The 23,964-nt window shown below is 43.4% G+C and overlaps 1 protein-coding gene and 1 long non-coding RNA gene across 3 annotated transcripts; both read left to right on the forward strand.

The window, feature by feature from the left end:
• The first annotated feature begins 786 nt into the window (after positions 1-786).
• On the forward strand, positions 787-21,326 carry LOC119469932. Its single transcript, XR_005198795.1, has 3 exons — positions 787-1,001; positions 10,190-10,193; positions 21,294-21,326. It is a non-coding gene; the product is annotated as an uncharacterized LOC119469932 (long non-coding RNA).
• Positions 3,120-6,591, forward strand: LOC108298705 (class I histocompatibility antigen, Gogo-C*0202 alpha chain-like). Of its 2 annotated transcripts, none has more exons than XM_017521300.2 (8): positions 3,120-3,360; positions 3,490-3,759; positions 4,001-4,276; positions 4,847-5,122; positions 5,321-5,377; positions 5,814-5,846; positions 5,953-6,000; positions 6,165-6,591. In XM_017521300.2, exons 1-8 carry the CDS (start codon positions 3,297-3,299, stop codon positions 6,167-6,169), a joined length of 1,029 nt encoding a protein of 342 aa, XP_017376789.1. In that variant the 5' UTR covers positions 3,120-3,296; the 3' UTR covers positions 6,170-6,591. The 2 variants fall into 2 exon arrangements, with proteins under 2 accessions (XP_017376789.1, XP_017376788.1); XM_017521299.2 differs by having other exon boundaries at positions 3,122-3,360; positions 5,264-5,377.
• Positions 21,327-23,964: the final 2,638 nt, after the last annotated feature.

Consider the following 23,964-nt stretch of genomic DNA (forward strand, 5'->3'; position numbering starts at 1 on the left):
CCTTCGGCCTCCCAACTTGCTGGGATTACAGGCAGCCATATTTTCTTTATCTAGTCTACTATTGATGAACATTTAGGTTGATTCCAAGTCTTTGCTATTGTGAATAGTGCTGAAATGAACATATGTGTACATGTAAGACATGCACTTTCCTTTTTTATTTAATTTATTTTATTTTATTTTAAGTTCCAGGACACACGCAGAACCTGCAGGTTTGTTACATAGTCTGCCGTGGTCTTTTGCTGCACCTATTGACCCATCCTCTAAGTTCCCTCCCCTCAATCCCTACTCCCCAACAGGCCCTGGTGTGTGATGTCCCCCCTCCCTATGTCCATGTATTCTCATTGTGCAGCTCCCACTTAGAAGTGAGAACACGTGATGTTTGATTTTCTGTTCCTGTGTTAGTTTGCTGAGGATGATGGCTTCCAGTTTCATCCATGTCCCTGAAATGGACATGAACTCATTCCTTTTCATGGCTGTGTAGTATTCTATGGTGTATATGTACCACATTATTCTAATCCAATCTATCATTGATGGGCATTTGGTTTGGTTTCCTGTCTTTGCTATTGTAAATAGTACTGCAATAAACATACATGTGCATGTGTCTTTATAGTAGAATGATTTATATTCCTTTGGGTATATGCCCAATAATAGGATTGCTGAGTCAAATAGTATTTCTGGTTCTAGATCTTTGAGGAATGGCCACACTGTCCTCCACAATGGTTGAACCAGTTTACATTCCCACCAGCAGTGTAAAAGTGTCCCTATTGCTCCACAGCCTTGCCAGCATCTATTTTTTCTTTTTAATAATTGCCATTTTGACTAGCAAGAGATGATATGTCATTGTGGTTTTGATTTGCATTTCTCTAATGATCAGTGATATCAAGCTTTTTTTCATATGTTTCCTGGCCACGTAAATGTCTTATGAGAAGGGTCTGTTCATATCCTCTGCCCACTTCTTTATGGGCCTGGGTTTTTTTCTTGTACATTTGTTTAAGTTCTTTGTAAACAAACATCTCATCATTCTTGTTTAAACACCTAACAGGCATCCTAACCAGTACAACATGGCAAGACAATGAAATAAAAACCAATAGAAAGACCAGGCATGGTGGGTCATACCTGTAATCCCTGCAATTTGGGAGGCTGACCACTTGAGTTCAGGAATTTGAGACGAGCCTGCTGGTGAGACCTCATCTCTATTAAATACAAATAATTTTAAAAGAAAAAAGATTAAAAGGAAGAAATAAATGTCTTTCTTTGTCACCAGCTTCATTGCATATGTAAAAAACACTAGGGAATTTGGAAAAAAATCTCTGAAATTAATCACTGGATTCACCAAATAGTTCATAAAATATATGTAATGTCACTTAGAGGAACATGAAAAGATAGCAAACAATGCTAGTCATCAAAGAAGTGCAAATTAAAACTACAGTGAGAAGTCACCTCACAACACCTAGAATAGGTAAAATTAAAAAGATACATGATAAGTCTACATACTGGCAAGAATGTGGAAAAAATAGGAAGGTCTGATACTGCTGGTGCAAATGCAAAAAATGTTGCAGCCAATTTGTAAAGCAGTTTGGCAATTTCTTATACAGCTACCCATCCATTACCACATGACCCAGCAATCCCACATATACGTATTTATCCAAAAGAAATAAAAATGTAAGGCCACACTTGTGAGCAGTTATTTATAGTGGCTTCATTAATAACACACCCTAACTGGAGTAATCCCCATGTCTATCAACTGGAGAATAGAGAAACCAATGAGTAAACTGGGATTCCAGCAATACTGGGCAGCTGCTCAGCAACAAAAATGAATGAATGGCATCATCTCAAACACTGTTATGCTAAGGAAGACCAAACAAAGGACTACACATGATTACATGTCCATGAAATTCTAGAAATTTCACTCTTGCAGTCACAGAAAGCAGGGCAGTTGTTGAGTGAAGGGAAGGGGTGAGAGTGGGAGAATGATTAAATAAAAGGGGACATAAAGAAAGTTTTTAGGGAAAAGGAACTGTTCTCTACAGTGCCACAATTTGAGAGTGACTGGGCAACGGGAACTGAGGGGACAGGAAGGTCTGAGGGATGAGAGGGGCAGAGAGAAGGGCTGGAGAAGCAGGAGGTGAGGAAAAGGAGCAGGGGAAAGAATTCTAAAGCAGTGGAAGAGCATAGGAAGGGGCTCTTTGCTTTCAGTATTTAATACATTTTGTGGGACTGTCTAAGAACTAATGGCTTTCCTATGATTTAAAAAAAAAGGGGGGGTTACAAAAATACCAAGTGTCCGAATAAAATATGCACACTTCTTACATGTGTCTAGTTCACAAAAGCAGGCAGTGCTTAAGCGCTGGTGAAGAGCATTAAGGCTGCATGGAGCACTCACAACTTTGAGGGATGACTACAGGCTCCCGGTTCCACACACAGTAACAAACCTGCTTCTTTGTATTCAGGAGATGTTCTGGACTCACACAGGAAAACTGTGATTAGGGAATGAAGATAATTTTAAATGCAACAATCCAGAGTCACAGATCCATAGACTGGGAAAGTAAAACTTAGGAGCTTTGAGAGTTTAATTGTAATCCTGTTTTGACGCAGGTCTTTGACAGATTGGAATTCTAATCATTCAGGGATTACCAATATTGTGCTACCTAAAGTATTAATAAACAAAAAGGAAACTGGTCTCTATGAGAATCTCTATCTGGTGCCTTCAGGCAAAACTTCACCAGGTTTAAAGAGAAAACCCCTGTCTCTATACTTCCATTCCCAGGGCGAGCTCACTCTCTGGCATCAAGTTCCCCGTGGTGAGTTTCCTTGTACAAAAGTCCAAGGGGAGAGGTAAGGAGTGGGAGGCAGGGAGTCCAGCTCAGGGAAGGGGATTCCAGGACTAGAAGTGGTGGGGAAGGGGCTGGGCGCAGCCTAGGGGTCTCTCCCTGGTTTCCACAGATAGATCCTTGACCAGGACTCAGGTAGACAATGTGACAAAGAGGCTTGGTGTAGGAGAAGAGGGATCGGGACAAAGTTCCAGGTCCCAGGTGTGGGTCTCAGAGTCTCAGGCGCCGAGGGGCTTGTTTGCATTAGGGAAGTGCAGCGCTGGGGATTCCCCACTCCCCCGAGTTTCACTTCTCCCCACTTGTGTGGGGTCCTTCCTCCTGGATACTCTAGGCTTATCCCCAGTTCCCGCTCCCATTGGGTGCCGGGTTTCTAGAGAAGCCAATCAGCGTCGCCGACGTCCCAGTTCTGAAGCCCCCGGTCACCTACCTGGACTCAGATTCTCCCCGGACGCGGAGGCTGGGGTCATGGCGCCCCGAATCCTCCTTCTGCTGCTCTCAGGGGCCCTGGCCCTGATCAAGACCTCGGCGAGTGAGTGCGGGGTCCGGAGGGAAACGGCCTCTGAGGGGAGGAGCTAGGGGCCCGCCCTGCGGGGGCGCAGGACCTGGGGAGCTGCCCCGACAGGAGGGTCGGGCGGTTTCAGTCCCTCCTTGTCCCCAGGCTCCCACTCCGTGAACATTTTTCTCACCACCGTGTCCCGGCCCGGCCGCGGGGAGCCCCGCTTCATAACCGTGGGCTACGTGGACGACACGCAGTTCCTGCGGTTCGACAGCGACTCCGCGATTCCTAGAGCTGAGCCGCGGGCGCCGTGGGCGGAGCAGGAGGGGCCGGAGTATTGGGAAGGGCTGACACAGGGACTCAAGGCCTGCGCACAGACTTGTCGAGTGAGGCTGCGGGACGTACGGGGCTCCTACAACCAGAGCGAGGCCGGTGAGTGACCCCGTCCCGGGGCGCAGGTCACGACCCCTCCCCATCCTCCACGGACGGCCCGGGTCCCACTGAGTCTCTGGGCCCAAGATCCACCCCGAGACTGCAGAATCCGCCAGTACCCTGGACCGGAAAGAGCCCCAAAGCGCCTTTACCCAGTTTCCTGTTCAGTTTAGGTCAAAATCCCTGAGGTTTGGTAGGGGCGGGGCTGGGTGTGCGGGGCTGACCGCAAGGGCGGGGCCAGGGTCTCACACCCTCCAGACGTTGTTTGGCTGCGACCTGGGGCCCGATGCGCACCTCCTCCGCGGGTACTGCCGCATAGCCTACGACGGCAAGGATCACATCGCCCTGAACGAGGACCTGCGCTCCTGGACAGCCGCAGACACGGCGGCTCAGGTCACCCAGCGCAAGTTGGAGGCAGAGAAATATGCAGAGCAGTTGAGGGCACAGCTGGAGGGGGACTGCGTGGAGATGCTCAAAAGATTCTTGGAGAACGGGAAGGAGACGCTGGAGGCCGCAGGTACCAGGGGCAGTGGGAAGCCTTCCCCATCTCCTATAGATCTCTCTGGATGGCCTCCCACGAGGAGGGGAGGAAATGGAATCAGCGCTAGAATATCACCTTCCCTTGAATGGAGAATGGCATGAGTTTTCCTGAGTTTCCTCTGAGGCCCCCTCTGCTCTCTAGGACAAGTAAGAGATGACGTTTCTGAGAAAATGGAGGGGAAGATGGTCCCTGGAATACTGATAGGAGTCCCCTTTGACCCCTGCAGCCGCCTTGGGCACCGTGACTTTTTCTCTCAGGCCTTGTTCTCTGCTTCACACTTAATGTGTTTGAAGGTCCGATTCCAACTTTTCTCAGTCCCTCAGCCTCCAGTGAGGTCAGGACCAGAAGTCCCTGTTCTTCCCTCAGAGACTAGAACTTTTCAAAGAATAGATTATCGCGGGTGCCTGTGTCCAGGCTGGTGTCTGGGTTCTGTGCTCCCTTCCCCACCCCAGGTGTCCTCTCCATTCTCAGGATGGTCACATGGGTGCTGCTGAAGTGTCCCATGAGAGATGCAAATTGCATGAATTTTCTCATTCTTCCCATCAGAACCCCCAAAGACACATGTGACCCACCACCCCATCGCTGACCATGAGGCCACCCTGAGGTGCTGGGCCCTGGGCTTCTACCCTGCGGAGATCACACTGACCTGGCAGCGGGATGGAGAGGACCAAACTCAGGACACGGAGCTTGTGGAGACCAGGCCAGCAGGGGATGGAACCTTCCAGAAGTGGGCAGCTGTGGTGGTGCCTTCTGGAGAAGAGCAGAGATACACATGCCATGTGCAGCACAAGGGGCTGCCCGAGCCCCTCACCCTGAGATGGGGTAAGGAGGGGGTTGGATAAGGAGGGGATAATGAGGGGGTCACATCTCTTCTCAGGGAAAGCAGGAGCTCTTCTAGAGCCCTCGGCAGGGTCAGGGCTGAGGCCTGGGGTCAGGGCCCCTCACCTTCCCCTCCTTTCCCAGAGCCATCTTCCCAGCCCACCATCCCCATAGTGGGCATCGTTGCTGTGGCTGTCCTAGGAGCTGTGGTCATCGGAGCTGTGGTCACTGCTGTGATGTGGAGAAGGAAGAGCTCAGGTAGGGAGGGGGTGAGGGGTGGGGTCTGGGTTTTCTTGTCACGCTGGGTATTTCAAGCCCCAGGTAGAAGTGTGTCCTGCCTCATTACTGGGAATCACCATCCACACATGGGCCAACCCACCCTGGGGCCCTCTGTGCCAGCACTTATTCTTTTGTGAAGCAGATATGACAATGAAGGACAGATGTATCTGATGATTGTGGTGTTTGGGACCTGATTCCAGCATTCACAAGTCAGGGGAAGGTCCCTGCTAAGGACAGACCTTAGGAGGGTGGTTAGTCCAGGACCCATACCTGCTTTCCTCATGTTTCCTGATCCTGCCCTGGGTGTGTAATCATGGTTCTAGAAGCTTCTCTTGGGTCCAAGACTAGGAGGTTCCTCTAAAGTCCCATGGCCCTGCCTCCTTCCTGCCCTTCACAGGACATGTTCTTCCCACAGGTGGAAAAGGAGGGAGCTACTCTCAGGCTGCGTGTAAGTGGTGGGGGTGGGAGTGTGGAGGAGCTCACCCACCCCATAATTCCTCCTGTCCCACATCTCCCTCGTGCTCTGACCAGGTCCTGTTTTTCTTCTACCCCAGGCAGTGACAGTGCCCAGGGCTCTGATGTGTCTCTCACAGCTTGTAAAGGTGAGATTCTGGGGGTCCGAAGTGGGTACGGGGTAAGGCAGAGGGGAAAGGACTGGGTAATGATGATTCTTTGATTGGGACGTTTCCAGTGTGTAGTCCGCTGTTCAGAGAGTCATCACTTACCATGACTGACTGAATTTGTTCATGACTATTGTTTTCTGTAGCCTGAGACAGCTGCTTGTGTGGGACTGAGATGCGGGATTTCTTCACGCCTCCCCTGTGTGACTTCAAGAGCCTCTGGCATCTCTTTCCGCAAAGGCATCTGAATGTGCCTGCGTCCCTGTTAGCATAATGTGAGGAGGCGCAGAGACAGCCCACCCCGTGTCCACCATGAACCCTGTCCCCACGCTGTCCTGTGTTCCCTCCTCCACAGTCATCTTTCCTGTTCCAGAGAGGTGGGGCATGGTGTTTCTATCTCTGTCTCAACTTCATGGTGCCCTGAGGTGCAATCGCCTACTTCCCTGTGGAAAACAAAAATCCGAATATAAATGTGTTTTCTCAGCTATTTTCCATGAGAGGTTGATGGGTTAATTAAATAAGTCAATTCCTAAAATTTGGGAGAGGAAATAAAGACCTCAGAACTTTCCAGAATCCATGTTTGCTGTGCTGAGTCTGTTGCAGATGGGGATGGAGAAGGCTGTGAGGAGCCGAGTGTGGATGGGGCCTGTGTCCTGCTGAGTCCGTCATGGGCTTTATGTGGTCAGTTCTCAGCCGGGTCAGCTTCACCGCTCCATTGTCCTTGTCCCTTTAGTGGAAACTTGTCTAGCTGGAGCTGTGACCACAGAAGCTCACACATAGACCAGGGCGGCCCCTGCACACAGGAGTCTCTGTGTTTCTGAGATAAATTTTCAGACCTATTCAGCTCCTGGCCTCCTTCTAGAGCTCCTCTTCTGCTCTGCTCTCCTGCCCTCTCTCCCTGCTCTGGTTCTAGTGATCTTGGTGCTGGCTCCAATCCCAACTCATGAATCTATAAAGCAGAATCTAATTTAGACTTATATTTGTTTGTGAAATTGGACCCATAATCAAGGACTATTCTTTCCTGAAGAGAGAAGCATGATTGTGTGTTGCAGTGTGCAGGGGTGTGTGTGGGTTGGGAGCAGGTATGGGAGGAGGGATGGGGGAGGGAGGACACACTAGCAGCCCTACTGAGAAAAGCACAGGTAGCTTCGATGTCAGTGTGAGGGGACCTTGTGCCATAGCTGCCAAGAAACAGCACTTGGCCCTAGTCTATGTTAATAAAAATATCTCCTTTAGAATAGGAGATGCTCTGCAGTGACCTTTGTTGTCGGCCAGACATAGGACAGAGTGGTTCTGCATATGGGGAACATCATTGAAGTAAAATCAGAAAAATCTCTAACCTTGTGGAGCATGTGTTTCAGTGGGAAGAGAGAGACAACAGATACACTATCACCAGAGCAAGGAAGGAAAGTGCTAGAAGGTGGGAAGTGCTGTGAGACAGGTGATCCAGGGTGTGGGCAGTGGGGGCAGGGAAGGTGGCTGTGGTGCTGGGTGGTCAGTGTGTGCCACGTTGTAAAGGTGACCTTTGAGGAAACAGTTGAAGGACATGAGGAGTTGTCCATGAGGATATCTGGGGAAGTTCTTTCCAGGCAGGGGAACCTCCAGTGCAAATGCAGTAGGGCAGGAAGGTGTCTGTGTTCCCAGGAAGTGAATGAGCCCAAGAGGGCTGGAGAGAGAGAATCTGAGGTGAGGTCAAAGGTACAGCCAGGGCAGGTGTGCCTGGATGGTGTGGGGAAGCATCTGACCCTTGCTCTAAGATGGGGAGGTAGTGGACAGTTTTGAGCAGAAGAGAGATGTGGTACAACTTCTCTTTTGAAAGAATCTCTGACTGCTGTGCTGAGAACAGAATTGAGAGGTGAGGGATGAGGGAGGCAGAAAGGAAAACAGTGGGAAGCGAGTGCAGTATTCCAGGCTGGAGATATTGTTACCTTGACTGGGGTGTGAGCAGGGGAAATAGTGGGACGTGAGGGGATTCCGGATGCATTTTAAGATGGACTCACAGCATTTGCCAATAGAATGTATCTGTGTTTGAATCAAGGACACCCATAGTTGTAAAATGAGTGAGTTGAAGGGAGGGTAGAGCTGCTGTGAAATGGGGAGACTCTGGCAGGAGCATACTGAGGAGGGGGCCTCCCAGTCACTCAGTGGAGGAGATGTCTACTAGGAATGCAGGTGAGGGAGCTGGGGTGGCAGTTGGACAGACAACTCCAGAGTTTAGGGGAAATGAGAAATAGACTGGGCTGGATAAATAGATTTAGGAGGTCACACCATATAAACAATACGTATAACCTCAAGCATGGATGAGGACACCAAGGAAGTGACTGGCTATAGAAGAGAATGAGTGCAAGGACTGAACCCTGGACCTCCAGTTCTAAGGGATCTGATCAGACCACGCCCAGAGCAGACTGCACCGTTCTGACCCCACGCCTAGAGGACACTTAGACAAGGACCTCCCATGTGCACAGGGATCACCTGGATGTGGTTCTCAGATCCAAGAAGTCTAGGGTTGAGCAAGACATTCTGGATTTATGACAAGACTGGATCCTATGTTTCTGGTCTCCGGATCAAGAACACCAGGATCCCACATGTCTGAGCCTGCCTGTAGCGCTTGTTATATAAGTGATGTTTTGGTCTTGTGTATAATACCCTGAGACAGGCGTTCTGGGAAGCAGCCTGAGTATTTTCTAAGCCCCTGTCCTCGCTGTTGGAATCCAGATTGGGAACCACTGAGATCAAAGATCAGAGTGCCCAGGGTGGGTGAATGGGGTGGATTTTCAAACCTTGTATAAAAGAAGATTTTTCTCTCAGAAGTAAAAGGGAGGATGTATATCATCAGTTATGAGATGTGATATTCCCTGTTGATCTCTCCACCATGGCGTAGAGGCCAGGTAGACAATTCAGGATGTGGCTCTCACACAAAGAACACGTCTGAATGCTGCTCTCTGACACTGGGCCACATGCTGATTTCTCACTCACTTCTTGGAGCAAACTATGGAAAACAAATTTCTCTAATGTATACATAAAGTAATAATAACATGGCACTGGGGGCTAATTTTATTGTGGGGAAGGCCACAGAACAAGAATGGAAATTACACAACCAGGAACAAAATCCTCAGCCCACCTGGGATGAGGTCCCTCCTAGGAACAACTGCCCCTGTTGCTGAGCACAGATGCCACTGCTCAGACCTCTGACACCCTGGTGCTGGACACTGGACCCTGAGGCTATGACAGATGTTACTGCTGCACCTGAAAACTGGACATCACCACTGCCACTCAGCCATCTTTACTAAAATGCATTCTGCACAGTCCCAGCCTCTCTGTGTCGCCTCATTCTGGTTTAGAGTCTGGCAGTGATAGAGGAGTTAAGAAGAAATTATTTAGGCAGATAGCGAGGGTATAGAAGCCCTCAGTAAGGTTTTCCTTTTAATGGAAAGCGGCCCCCAAATAATTTTCTTTTCTAACAAAGAGCAGCCTGTAAAATCAAGCTTCAGACATAGACAAGCAAGCTGGAAGCTCTCACGGGTGAATGCAGCAGCTGTGCCAATAGGAAAAGGACACCTGGGACTAGGCATGGTCACCATGGTGGCTCCATCTTCCCTTCTCTTTACCAGCCATGTGTACAGTAAAGAGCAGACAACATGAGACCAGCCAAGTGGAAAGCCCATTTGCATAATAGGATTAGGGTGGGATGAACAGCCTTCCCCATGAACTGTGTAAATGTCACTCCTGGTCCAACCAACCTGTGAGCACTACATAAATCAGACACCATCTCCTCAAGCCTACCTATAAAATCCGATGCACTCCCATTCCAGGCCGGAATTCCCTTTCAGGAGCCCCTCTGTCTCGCAAGAGAGAGAGCTGTTTCCCTTTGTCTCTCTTTTGCATATTAAACCTCTGCTCCTAAACTCACTCCTCGTGTGTCAGTGTCCTTAATCTTCTCGGTGCAGAACAATGAACCCTGAGCATTTACTGGAGAGAAAGATGCTGCTTCAGCAGGTGCTCATCTGACTGGTGCAGCCTAAGACTCATGTCCATGATCAACTGCAGGGGTGACTGGAGTGTTGTGCTCTTCTAGGGAGGGAGGTGGCTTCTGTCTCCCCTCAAAACTTTGCATGTTGTAAGCCAGGCATGGTGGCTCACACCTGTAGTCCCAGTACTTTGGGAGGCCGAGGTGGGTGGATCACCTGAGGTCAGGAGTTTGAGACCAGTCTAGCCAACATAGTGAAACCCCATCTCTACTAATAATACAAAATTAGCCAGGCATGGTGGTGCATACCTGCAATCCCGGCTACTCAGGAGGGTGAGGCAGGAAAATTACTTCAACCTGGAATGTGAGATTGTAGTGAGCTGAGATTGCACCATTGCACTCCAGCCTGGGAGCAAAACTCCACCACACACACACACACAGAACCACACACACACACACACACACACACACACACTTTACATGTTGTAAACCAAAAATAAACTTCAAAGCCACCCCTCCCAACCATCTTAATGGACACCCTCCTCAGCCAGGGCACTCAATAGTTCACCTGGAAGACTGGCTCAGGCCACCATGGGAAGCAGGTGTTGAACAGGCCTCATTATGCCCTCTTCCGTTTTGGAATTCAGGAAAAGCTGACAAGCATTCAAAATCAACACAGACCTTAAGTCTGATCAGAAACATTTCCAGTCTATTCTCTCTGAAGCCTGCCACCTGGAGGCTTCATCTGCATGATTAAATTTTGGTCTCCACAAACTCTTATCATAACCCAGACATTCCTTTCTATTGATAATAGCTGAATCATTTGCCAATCAGAACATTTTAAAATCTACCTGTATCCTAGAAGCCCTACCCCCCACCCCCACTTGCTTCAAATTGTTCCACCTTTCTGGACTGAACCAATGTATATCTTAAATGCATTTGATTGATGTCTCATATCTTCCTAAAATGTATAAAACCACCTGCACCCTAACCAACTTGAACACATGTTCTCAGGGTCTCCTGAGGGCTGTGTCATGGGCTGTGGTCACTCAAATATGGCTCAGAATAAATCTCTTCAAATATGTTACGGAGTTTGACTCCTTTTATTGACAGTGGAATTCTGATGTAGGAAGAGGGTTCAAGTGCTGGGTGTGAGGGGTGGGAAAAGAATGACAAAGTTTGATTCTTAGAGCAGTGATTCAAACTTTATCTGGTACCTGTTAGGCACTCGGAGTGTCTGAATAAAACAGTGACTAATAAATAACATCTTTCCACCCTTCCCTTGAAAGTAAGTTATTACATCAAGTGTTCATCTATCCCAGTTCATACTCTAGACTATTGGAGTGGCATTGCGTGGTGGTGAAATGATTATTCACACATCTTTCCAGGGCATTGTCTCTTACTAGGATTTAAAAACCCAGGTTTGTAAGATTTCAGAGGATCTGGGTGCACATTGATGTTTTATATTAATATCTATATTTTCTTGTGTGTGGAAATATTTCTAGGGAAAGAATCTCTACCGTTTATTAGTTTTTATGTGACCACCTCAGAGGCCTAAAAGAAAATCCTAACTTCTAGGCTAGAGGTAGGACCACTCCACGTGTGGACAATGAACAGCTGCTAGCAACCTGTATTTAGAAGATTAGGGTCATGAAATAAATGTTGATAATTTTTTATCTTTTCCTCTGGGACCAAAAGGTAGATGTTTCCTTGCTTTTTCTGACTGTAAGTTTCTCTCTGTGGGATAGTGATGGGATTTTCCTCCACCCAAACAATTTTCTGAATATTCAAAAGCAGTTGAGAGTCCTAGAATTTGACACAATTCTGACAATAACTACCTGGAGTTCACCTCAGACTCCACAGGTTTAAGGGCTCAGTCCCACGAGACTGTCCTCACTTAAGATGCAAGTCACAAGTCACACCTGGTCCAACCGATCTTTGGGCCCTACACAAATCAGACATCATCTCCTCAAGCCTGCCTATAAAATCTGGGGGCACTCTTATTCTGGGCTGGAATTCTCTTTCAGGCTCCCCTCTCTCTTGCAAGAGAGAGAGCTATTCCTCTTTGTCTCTCTTTTGCCTATTAAACCTCTGCTCCTAAACTCACTCCTTGTGTGTCAGTGTCCTTAATCTTCTTGGTGCAAGATGAGGAACCTCAAGTATTTACACGAGACAATGACGGCTCCTTCAGCAGGTGATCATCTGACTGGTTTTTGAAAATTGACCCAAGAAGAAAAAGAAAATGTGCCAGCCAGAGATAAATTCCAGAAATTGAATTTGTAATTGAAATACTTCCCATAGAGGAAACTCCAGGTCCAGAAGGCTTCACTGATGGATTGTATGGAACATATAATTGAGAAATAGCATCAATTTTACACAGACTCTTTTAGAAATTAAAGCAAGCAACCAACCATTTTCAACTAAATTTATGAGGCCAACATTACGTTTAAAAAAAAAGGAAAGAAAGAAAGAAAGAAAATCCAGACAACAAAATCACAAGAAAAAAGAAACACAAACAACTATGTCTCTAGATCCCAAACCCAAAATTCTATTCAAAAAGTTATTAAATTTAAATAAACATAAAAAGAGCAATATGTCATGCCAGATTGATTTTTTTATGGAGAAGTAAGTTAGGTTTAACACATGCAAATAAAATAACACAACTCAGTCAATTAATATAATAAAAAGCAGGCTGGATGCAGTGGTTCACACTTGTAATCCCAGCACTTCGGGTGGCCTAGCTGGGCAGATGCCTTCACATCAGGAGTTTGGGACCAGCCTGGCCAACATGAAGAAACCCTGTCTCTGTTAAAAATACAAAATTAGCCGGGCGTGGTGATGGGCACCTGTAATTCCAGCTACTCAGTAGGCTGAGGCAGGAGAATCTCTTGAACATAGGAGGTGGATGTTGCAGTGAGCCAAGATTGTGCCACTGGACTCCAGCGTGGGCAACAGCATGAGACTCTTTGTCTCAGAAAAAAAAAAATTTGAGACAGGGTCTCACTCTGTCACCAAAGCTGAGTGCAACGGCATAATCACAGCTAACTGAAGCCTCAACCTCCCAAGTTAAAGCAATCTTTCTCGCTGTCACAACTGCCTGCGCCAGTGCCAGGACAGACACCAGCAACTCCACCCCCACCGTCACCAACACTGCTGGCACAAGCATTGCACAGGAACACTACAGTCCCACTCCTGGCGGTACCCCATACCAGCCAATGTGCCTGCACCTCACTGTGCTACCTCAACTGCTGGCATTTACCTCAAAACTAAAATAAAGGGTTAAAAATGGACACAGGGAGGGCAGCACTACACACTGGGGTCTGTTGGGGGGAAATGGGGGAGAGATGGGGGGTGGGGAGGTGGGGAGTTGAGGAGAGATAGCATGGGGAGAAATGCCAGATATAGGTGAAGGGGAGGAAGGCAGCAAATCACACTGCCATGTGTGTACCTATGCAACAATCTTGCATGTTCTTCACATGTACCCCAAAACCTAAAATGCAATTAAAAAAAGAAAAAATAATAACATTAAAAAATTGTTTTAGAGGTATCAAACGAAGATGGCAAAAGTCAAGTGCAACTAAAACGAAAATGGACAAATAGAACCTAATTAAAGAGCTTCTGCACAGCAAAATAAACTATCAACAGAGTAAACAGTCAGCCTACAGAATGGCAGAAAATATTACAAACTATGTATCCAACAAAGGTCTAATGTCCAGAATCTATGAGGAATTTAAACAAATTACAAACAGAAAACAAACAACCCCATTAAAAATTAGGCAAAGGACATGAGCAGACATTTATCAAAAGAAGCCATATGCAGAGCCAATAAGCATATGTAAACACACTAATCATTAGAGAAATATAAATCCAAACCACAATGAGACACCATCTCACAGCAGTCAGAATGACTATTGTTAAAAAGTCAAAAATTACAGATGCTGGTAAGGTTGAAGGGAAAAGGGAATGCTTATACACTGCTAGTGGGAATGCAAATTAATTAGTTTGGCCATTATGGAAAGCAGTTTGGCGATTTTTCAAAGAACGTAGAGCTACCATTTGACCCAGCAATCCATTTACTGGGTACATTCCCAAAGTAATAAAAATCTTTCTACCTTAAAGACACATGCATGTGTATGTTCATTGCAATATTATTCAGAATAGCAAAGACATGGAATCAACCTAAATGCCCAGCAATGGTAAACTGGATAAGGAAAATGTGGCACATCTACACTGCAGAATACTACACAGACATAAAAAAGGACAACGTCATGTCCTTTGCAGCAATATGGATGGAACTAGAGGCCATTATTTTGTTAACTAACACAGGAACAGAAAACCAAACACCACATGTTCTCTTGTATAAGTGGGAGCTCAACAGTGAGTATATGTGGACTCAAAGATGAGAACACTAGACACTGAGGCCTACTTGAGGGTGGAGGATGGGAAGAGAGTGAGGATTTAAAAACTTCCTATCAAGTACCATGTCTGTAACCTGCTTGGTGAAATAATCTGTATATTGAACCCCCATGACATGCAATTTAAATAGATAACAAGCCTGCACATGTACCAGTGAACCTAAAAGTTAAAAAATAAATTAATAAAAAATAGAATGCAATACTTATCTGTGATGAAAATTATCATTAAATAGGAATAGTAGGCAAGTTCTTCAATTTGATAAATGGCTTATATGTAAAACAACAACTCACATCATATTTGAAGATGAAAATTAATTACTCTCTGCCTAAGAACAGGAAAACAGCAAAGATGTTATGGAGGTCCTGGCCAGAGCATGAAGCCAAGAAAAATAAATGAAAGACTTACAAATGAAAGAGAAGTAAAGTGTCCTAGTTTGCAGGTGATGATATCATTGCCTGGGTTGTCTTACAGGGTTTTTACGGTTTTGGATTTTACATTTAAGTCTTTAATCCATCTTGAGGTGATTTTGGTATATGGTGTAAGAAAGGGGTGCCATTTAAATCTTCTGCATATGGCTAGCCAGGTATACCAGCACCATTTATAAATAGGGAATCCTTTCTGCATTGCTTGTTTTTGTCAGGTTTTTCAAAGATCATAGTTGTAGGTGTGCGGTCTTATTTCTGGGTTCTCTGTTCTGTTCCATTGGTCTACGTGTCTGTTTTTGTACCTGTATCATGGTGTTTTGGTTACCATAGCCTTAAAGTATAGTTGAAATCAGATAGGGTAGGCTGGGTGTGGTAGCTCATGCCTGTAATCTCATTATTTGAAAGGCTGAAGCAGGTAAATCACGAGGTCAGGACTTTGAGATCAGCCTGGCCAACATGGTGAAACCCCATCTCTACTAAATTTACAAAAAATTATCCTGGCCTGGCAGTGCATGCCTGTAACCCCAGCTACTTGAAAGGCTGAGACATGAGAATTGCTTTAACCCAGGAGGCAGAGATTGCAGTGAGCAGAGATTGCACCATTGTACTCCAGTGTGAGAGACAGGGTGAAACTGTGTATCAAAAAAAAAAAAAAAAAAAAACGGAAAAAAGAAAAGAAATCAGTGTGATGCCGCCAACTTTGTTCCTTTTGTTTAGGATTGCCTTGGCTATTCAGGCTCTTTTTTGGTTTCATGTGAATTTTAAAATTCACATGAAAAATTCACATTTCTAGTTCTGTGAAGAATGTCAGTGGTAGTTCAATAGAAATAGCATTGAATCTATACTTTGCTTTGGGCATTATGGCCTTTTTCATGATATTGATTGTTCCTATCCATGAGTATAGGTAGTTTCTCCATTTGCATCTTCTCTGATTTCTCTGAACAGTGGTTTACAGTTCTCCTTATAGAGATCTTTTACCTCCCAGGTTATCTTTGTTCCCAGTTATTCTATTCTTTTTGTGGCATTTGTGAATGGGAGTTCATTCCTGATTTGGGTCTCAGCTTACCTGTTGTTGGTGTGTAGAAATGCTAGTAATTTTCTCACATTGATTTGTGTATCCTGAGACTTTGCTGAAGTTGTTTATCAGCTTAAGAAGCTTTTGGGCTGAGACTATGGGTTTTTCTAGATATAGAATCATGTCATCTACAAACAGGAATAGTTTGACTTCCTTTCTTCCTATTTGAATACTTTTTATTTATTTCTCTTGCCTGATTGCCCTGGCCAAAATTTCCAATATTATGTTGAATAGGAGTAGTGAGAGAAGGCATCCTTGTCTTGTGTTGGTTTTCAAGGGGAATGCTTCCAGCTTTTGCCCACTCAGTATGATCTTGGCTGTGGGTTTATCACAGATGGTGTTTAATGTTTTGAGGTGTGTTCCTTCATTGCCTAGTTTATTTAGAGCTTTTTAAAAACATGATTAGATGTTGAATTTTATCAAAAGCTTTTTCTGTGTCTACTGAGACAACCATGTGGTTTTTATCTTTAGTTCTCTTTATGTAATGAAGCACATTTATTGATTTACATATTTTGAACCAAACTTGCATGCTGGAGATGAAACCTACTTGACTGCGTTGGATAAAGCTTTTTGATGTGCTGCTGGATTCAGCTAGCTAGCCTTTTGTTGGAAATTTTTGCATCAGTGTTCATCAAGAATGTTGGCCTGAAGTTATTTTTACTGTTGTTGTTGTACCTCTGCCACATTTTGGCATCAGGATGATGCTGGCCTAACAGAATGAGTTGAAGAGGAGTCTCTCCTCCACATTTTTTTGAAATAGTTTCAGTGGGAATGGTATCAGCTCTTTTTTGTACATCTAATAGAATTCACCTGTCAATCATCTTGTCCTGGGCTTTTATTGGTTGGTAGGCTGTTTATTACTGTCTCAATTTCAGAACTCATTATTAGTCTGTTTGGGGATTCAATTTCTTTCTTGTTCAGTGTGGTGGGCTGGCGTATGTGTCCAGGAGTTGATCCTTGTATTCTAGATTTTCTAGTTTATGTGTGTAGAGGTGTTCATAATATTTTCTGGTGGTTGCTTGTGTTTCTGTGGGGTCAATTATAATGTTCCTCTTATTGTTTCTAATTGTATTTATTGGAATCTTCTCTCTTTTCCTCCTTATTAGCCTAGCTAGGGCTCTATTTAGTTTATTAATTTTAAAAAACCTCCTGAATTTGTTGATCTTTTAAGTGATTTTTCACTTCTCTGTCTCCTTCAGGAGACAATATCTTAGTTAATTTTTTTGGTTATTTCTTGCCTTCTACCTTCGGGATATGTTTGCTGTTTGTTCTCAAGTTCTTCTGGTTGTGATTTCAGGTTGTTAACTTGAAATCTTTCTAACTTTTTGATGCGAACATTTAATGCCATAAATTTTCCTCTTAACACTGCCTTAGCTGTTTCCCAGAGATTTTGGTACGTTGCATCTTTGTTCTCATTACCTTCAAAGAACTTCTTAATTTGTACTTCAGTTTCATTATTTACCCAAAAGCCGTTCAAGAACAAGTTATTCCATTTCTATGTAATTGTATGGTTTGAGTGATTTTCTTAATCTTTATTTTGAATTTGAATGCACTGTGGTCCAAGAGAATGTTTGTTATGATTTTAATTCTTTTGCATTTGAAGAGGAGTGTTTTACTTCCAACTGTATGATCCACTTTAGAGTAAGTGCCATGTGGCAATGAGTAAAATGTATATTCTGTTGTTTTGGGGTAAAGAGTTCTGTAGATATTTATCAGGGCGATTTGATCCAGGGCTGAGTTCATGTCCTGAATATCTTTGTTAATTTTCTGTCTTCATGATCTGTCTAATATTTTCAGTGGAGTATTAAAGTCTTCTACTATCATTGTGTGAGGTTTCAAGTATCTTTGAAGGTCTCTAGGAACCTGCCTTATGAATCTGGGTGTTCCTGTATTGGATGCATATATTTTTAGGATAGATAGATCTCCTTGTTGAATTTAACCCTTTACCATTATGTAATACTCTTCTTTGTCTTTTCTGATCTTTGTTGGTTTAACACCTGTTTTGTCTGAAACTAGGATTAAAACCCTGCCTTTTTTCCTGCTTTCCATTTGCTTGGTGAATTTTCCTCCATCTTTTTTTTTTTTTTTTTTTTGAGCCTATGTACGTCATTGCATGTTTGGGGTATATTGAAGACAGCATACTGATAGATCTTGTTTCTTTATCCAGCTTGCTACTTTATGTCTTTTAAATGGGGCATTTAGCCCATTTACATTTAAGGTTAATACTGATATGTATGGATTTGATTGTTTCATCATGATATTAGCTGGTTACTTTGCAGACTTGCTTATGTGGTTGCTTGATTGTGTCACTAGTCCGTATACTTGAGTGTGTTTTTGTGGTGGCTGGTAACTGATTTTCCTTTCCATATTTAGTGCTTCCTTCAGGAGTTCTTGTAATGGAGGTCTGGTAGTAATGAATTCCCTTGGCATTTGTTTTTCTGAAAAGAATCTTATTTCTCCTTTGCTTATGAAGCTTAGTTTCGTCGGATATCAAATTCTGGCTTGGAAATTCTTTTCTTTAAGACTGTTGCATATTGGCCCTCAGTCTCTTCTGCTTGTAGGATTTCCACTGAGGGATCAACTGTTAGTCTGATGGGCTTCCCTTTATAGGTGATCTGGCCTTTCTCTCTGGATGTTCTTGATATTTTTTTCTTTCATTTCAATCTTGGAGAATCTGATGAATATGTGTCTTGGAGATGATCTTCTCATGAAGCAACTTACTGGCGTCCTCTGCATTTCTGAATTTCAATGTTGGCCTTTCTAGCTATGCTGGGGAAGTTCTCATGGATGTTATCCTGAAATGTTTTCCAAATTGGTTCCATTGTCTCCATCTCTTTCAGATACACCAATTTTTCTTAGGTTTGGTTTCTTTACATAATCCCACACTTTTTAGAAATTTTATTCATTCCTTTTTCTTCTTTTTTCTCTATTCTTGGCTTCCTGTCGTATTTCAGAAAGCCAGTGTTCAAGTGCTGAGGTTCTTTTCTCCACCTGCTCTATGCTGCTATTAATACTTGTGAGTGCACTATGAAATTCTTGTAGTGTGTTTTTCAGCTCTGTCAGGTTGGTCATGTTCTTCTTTATACTGGTTATTTTGTCTGTCAGCTCCTGCAATGTTTTATAATGATTTTTAGCTTCCTTGCATTGGGTTACAGTGCACTTCTTTAGCACAGTGAGCTTCATTCCTTTCTGTATTCTGAATTCCACTTCTGTTGTTTCAACCATCTCAACCTTAGCCTGGTTCCAAACCCTTGCTGGGTTTTTGAGTTTTCAACATTCCTTGCTGATTCCGTATCAACTTTGTGGGCTTATCTACCTTCAATCTTTGAAGTTGTTGACCTTTGAATGGGTTCTGTTTTTCTCTTCTTTTGTTCTCTCTTTTAACAGTCTGCCCATTTTTCTGTAGGGCTGATGCAGTTTGCTGGGCGCCTTCTCCAGTCCCTAGTTGCCTCAGATTTTCCAGTACCTGGAGGTATCATCAGTGAAGGCTACATAACAGCAAAGATGGCAGTCTGCTTCTTCCTCTGAGAGGTCTGTTCCAGAAAAGTACAGACCTGTTGCCAGCCTGAACACACCTGTAGGAGGTGCTGGAGACCCTGGTTGGGAGGTCCTGCCCAGTCAGGAGGAACAGGACCAGAATCTAGAAGTGTACCAAAAGGAGGAATGCTCCCTCAGGAGACACAGAAATGATTCCATTGAGCTGGAAACTAAGACACCTTCAGTTCCTTATGATTCTGAATCAGCAAACAAAGGAAGGAATTACTGCACTGTCAGGGTGAATGGCTTTGGTCATCAGGGGGGAAGTTGGTCTGCTACTACATAGTGGCAATAAGTAAGACTATGTCTGGAACATAGAAGATCTCTTAGAGCATCTCTTAGTAATACTCTGCCCTATAATTAAAGTCAATATAAACTATAACAGCCCAAGTCAGATAGGACTACTAATGACCCATAAACTTCAGGAATGAAGGTTTGAGTCACTCAAGCAGGAAAAGAAACCTGATTGCTGAAGACAATGGGAATATAGGATGGTCAGCTAAGAAAAAAAAAGTATTTATAAATACTAGTCATGGCCAGCACAGTAGCTCATGACTGTAATCTCAGCACTTTGGAAGCTGAGGAGAGTGGATTGCTTAAGTCTAGGAATGTGAGGCCAACCTGGGCAACATGCTGAAACTACATCTTTAGTGAAAGTAAATACAAAAACTTAGTCAGGCATGGTAGTGTGCTTGTAGTCCCAGTTACTTAGGAGGTTGAGGTAGGAGGATCACTTGTGCCCAGGAGGTGGAGGTTGCAGTGAGCCAAGGTATGCCACTGCACTCACTCCAGCCTGGGCAACGGAACAACAATCTGTTTCAAATAAATAAATAAATAAGTAACCAGCTGTAGCAATGTGACCAGTTACAGGAATATAGATGGTAAATGTTATGAGTATTACTTTCTGATTTTTTTTTGTTATTTACATTCATATTTATTCCTAATGAATACATTTAGTTACTTAAAATTTTTTTTATTGTACTTTTGATTCTGGGGTACATGTGCAGATCATGCAGGACTGTTGCATAGGTAAACACACGGCAATGTGGTTTGCCGCCTCCATCCCCCTGTCACCTATATCTGGCATTACTCCCCATATTATCCCCCCAAAACCTCCCTCCCTTGGCCCTACCAACAAACCCCAGTGTGTGATGTTCCCCTCCCTGTGTCCATGTGTTCTCATTGTTTAACACTGCCTATGAATGAGAACATGCAGTGTTTGATTTTTTGTTCTTGTGTCAGTTTGCCGAGAATGATGGTTTCCATATTCATCCATGTCCCTACAAAGGACACAAACTCATCATTTTTTATGGCTGCATAGTATTTCATAGTGTATATGTGCCACATTTTCCTTGTTCAGTCTATCATTGATGGGCATTTGGGTTGGTTTCAGGTCTTTGCTATTGTAAACAGTGCCACTATGAACATATGTGTTCATGTGTCTTTATAATAGAATGATTTATAATTCTTTGGGTATGTACCCAGTAATGGGATTGCTGGGTCAAATGAAATTTCTATTTCTAGGCCCTTGAGGAAGCGCCACACTGTCTTTCACAATAGTTGAACTAGTTTACACTCCCACCAACAGTGTAAAAGTGTTCCTATTTCTTCACATCCTTTCCAGCATCTGTTGTCTCCAGATTTTTTAACGATTGCCATTCTAACTGGCATGAGGTGGGATCTCAGTGTGGTTTTGATTTGCATTTCTCTAATAATCAGTGATGATGAATATTTTTTCATATGTTTCTTGGCCTCATATATGTCTTCTTTTGAAAAGTGTCTGTTCATATCCTTCTCCCACTTTTGGATGGGTTTGTTTCCTTGTAAATCTGTTTTTGTTTTTTTTTTTTTGTAGATTCTGGATAGTAGCCTTTTGTCAGATGGGTAGATTATAAAAAGTTTTTCCCATTCTGTTGGTTGCTGGTTCACTCTAGTGATTGTTTCTTTTGCTGTACAGAAGCTGTGGAATTTAGTTAGGTCCCATTTCTCTTTTTGGTTTTTGTTGCCAATGCTTTTGGTGTTTTAGTCATGAAGTCCTTGCCTATGCCTATGTCCTGAATGGTTTTGCCTAGGTTTTCTTCTAGGGTTTTTATGGTGTTAGGTCTTATGTTTAAGTCTTTAATCCATCTGGCGTTAATTTTAGTGTAAGATGTCAGGAAGGGGTCCAGTTTCTGCTTTCTGCACATGGCTAGCCAGTTTTCCCAACACCATTTATTGAACAGGAAATCCTTTCCCCATTGCTTATTTTTGTCAAGTTTGTCAAAGATCAGATGGTTGTAGATGTGTGGCATTGCCTACAGAGCCTTTGTTCTGTTCCATTGGTCTATATCTCTGTTTTGGTACCAGTACCCTGCTGTTTTGATTACTGTAGCCTTGTAGTATAGTCTGAAATCAGGTAGCATGATGACTTTGGCTTTGTTCTTTTTGCATAGGATTGTCGTGGCTATGCAGGCTCTCTTTTGGTTCCATATGAAGTTTATGGTGGTTTTTTCCAGTTCTGTGAAGAAAGTCATTGGTAGCTTGATGGGGATAGTGTTGAATCCACAAATTACTTTGGGCAGTGTGGCCATTTTCACAATGTTGATTCTTCCTAACCATGAGCATGGAATGTTTTTCCATCTGTTTGTGTCCTCTCTTATTTCGTTGAGCAGTGGCTTGTAGTTCTCCTTTATGAGGTCCTTTACATCTTTTGTTAGTTGTATTTTTAGGTATTTTATTCTCTTTGTAGTAATTGTTTATGGGAGTTTGCTCGTGATTTGGCTCTCTGTTAGTCTGTTGTTAGTGCATAGAAATGCCTGTGATTTCTGAACATTGATTTTGTATCCTGAGACTTTGCTGAAGTTGCTTATCAGTTTAAGGAAATTTTGGGCTGAGATGATAGGTTCTTCTAAATATACAAGTATGTCATCTGCAAATAGAGACAATTTGACTTCCTCTTTTCCTAATCAAACACCCTTTATTTCTTTTTCTTGCCTAATTGCTATGGCTAGAACTTCCAATACTACCTTGAATAGGAGTGGTGAGAGAGTGCATCCTTGTCTAGTGCCAGATTTCAAAGAGAATGCTTGCAGTTTTTGCCCATTCAGTATTATATTGGCTGTGGGTTTGTCATAAATAGCTTTTGTCATTTTCAGGTACATTCCATCAATACCTAGTTTATTGAGAGTTTTTAGCATAAAGCATTGTTGAATTTTTTCGAAGGCCTCCTCTGCATCTATTGAGATAATCACGTGGTTTTTGTCTTTGGTTCTGTTTATGTGATAGATTACATTTATAGACTTGCATATGTTGAACCTGCTTTGCATCCCCAGAATGAAGCCTACTTGATCGCAATGGATAAACTTTTTTACGTGCTGTTGCAGTCTGTTTGCTAGTATTTTATTGAATATTTTTGCATCTATGTTCATCATGGATATTGACCTGAAGTTTTCCTTTTTTGTTGAGTCTCTGTCGGGTTTTGGTATCAGGATGATATTGGTCTCATAAAATGATTTGGGAAGGATTATCTATTTTTGGATTGTTTGGAAGAGTTTCATAAGGAATGGGACCAGCTCCTCTTCGTATGTTTGGTAGAATTCAGCTGTGAACCCATCTCAACCTGGACTTTTTTTATTTGGTAGGCCATTGCTGCCTCAACTTCAGCCCTTGTTATTGGTCTATTCAAGGTTTCAACTTCTTCCTGGTTTAGGCTTGGGAGGAGGCAAGTGTCCAGGAATTTATCCATTTCTTCCAGGTTTCCTGGTTTACATGCATAGAGTTGTTTGTAGTAATCTCTGATTGTAGTTTGCATTTCTGTGGAATCAGTGGTGATATCCCCTTTATTGTTTTTTATTGCATCTATTTGATTCTTCTCTCTTCTTTTTTATTAATCTGACTAGTGGTCTGTGTATTTTGTTGACCTTTCCAAAAAACCAGCTCCTGCATTTACTGATTTTTTTGAAGGGTTTTTTTGTGTCTCTATCTCCTTCAGCTCTGCTCTGATCTTAGTTATTTCTTGTCTTCTGCTGGCTTTTGAGTTTTTTTGATCTTGCTCCTCTAGCTCTTTCAATTTTGATGGTAGGGTGTCAATTTTAGATCTTTCTTCACTTCTCATGTGGGCATTTATTGCTATAAATTTCCCTCCAGACACTGCTTTAAATGTGTCCCAGAGATTCCAGTATGTTGTGTCTTTGTTATTGTTGGTTTCAAAGAACATCTTTATTTCTGCCTTCATTTCATTGTTTATCCAGTCAACATTCAGGAGCCAGTTGTTCAGTTTCAATGAAGCTGTGCAGTTCTGAGTTAGTTTCTTAATTCTGAGTTCTAGTTTGATTGCCCTGTGGTCTGAGAGACCGTTTGTTATGATTTCCATTCTTTTGCATTTGCTGATGAGTGATTTACTTCCAATTATGTGGTCAATTTTAGAGTAGGTGTGATGCAGTGCTGAGAAGAATGTATATTCTGTGGATTTGGGGTGGAGAGTTCTGTAAATGTCTATTAGGTCCACTTAGTCCAGATCTGAGTTCAAGTCCTGTATATCCTTGTTA

The sequence above is a fragment of the Cebus imitator genome, unplaced genomic scaffold, assembly GCF_001604975.1.
Source record: "Cebus imitator isolate Cc_AM_T3 unplaced genomic scaffold, Cebus_imitator-1.0 Scaffold1050, whole genome shotgun sequence".
Taxonomy (NCBI): domain Eukaryota; kingdom Metazoa; phylum Chordata; class Mammalia; order Primates; family Cebidae; genus Cebus; species Cebus imitator.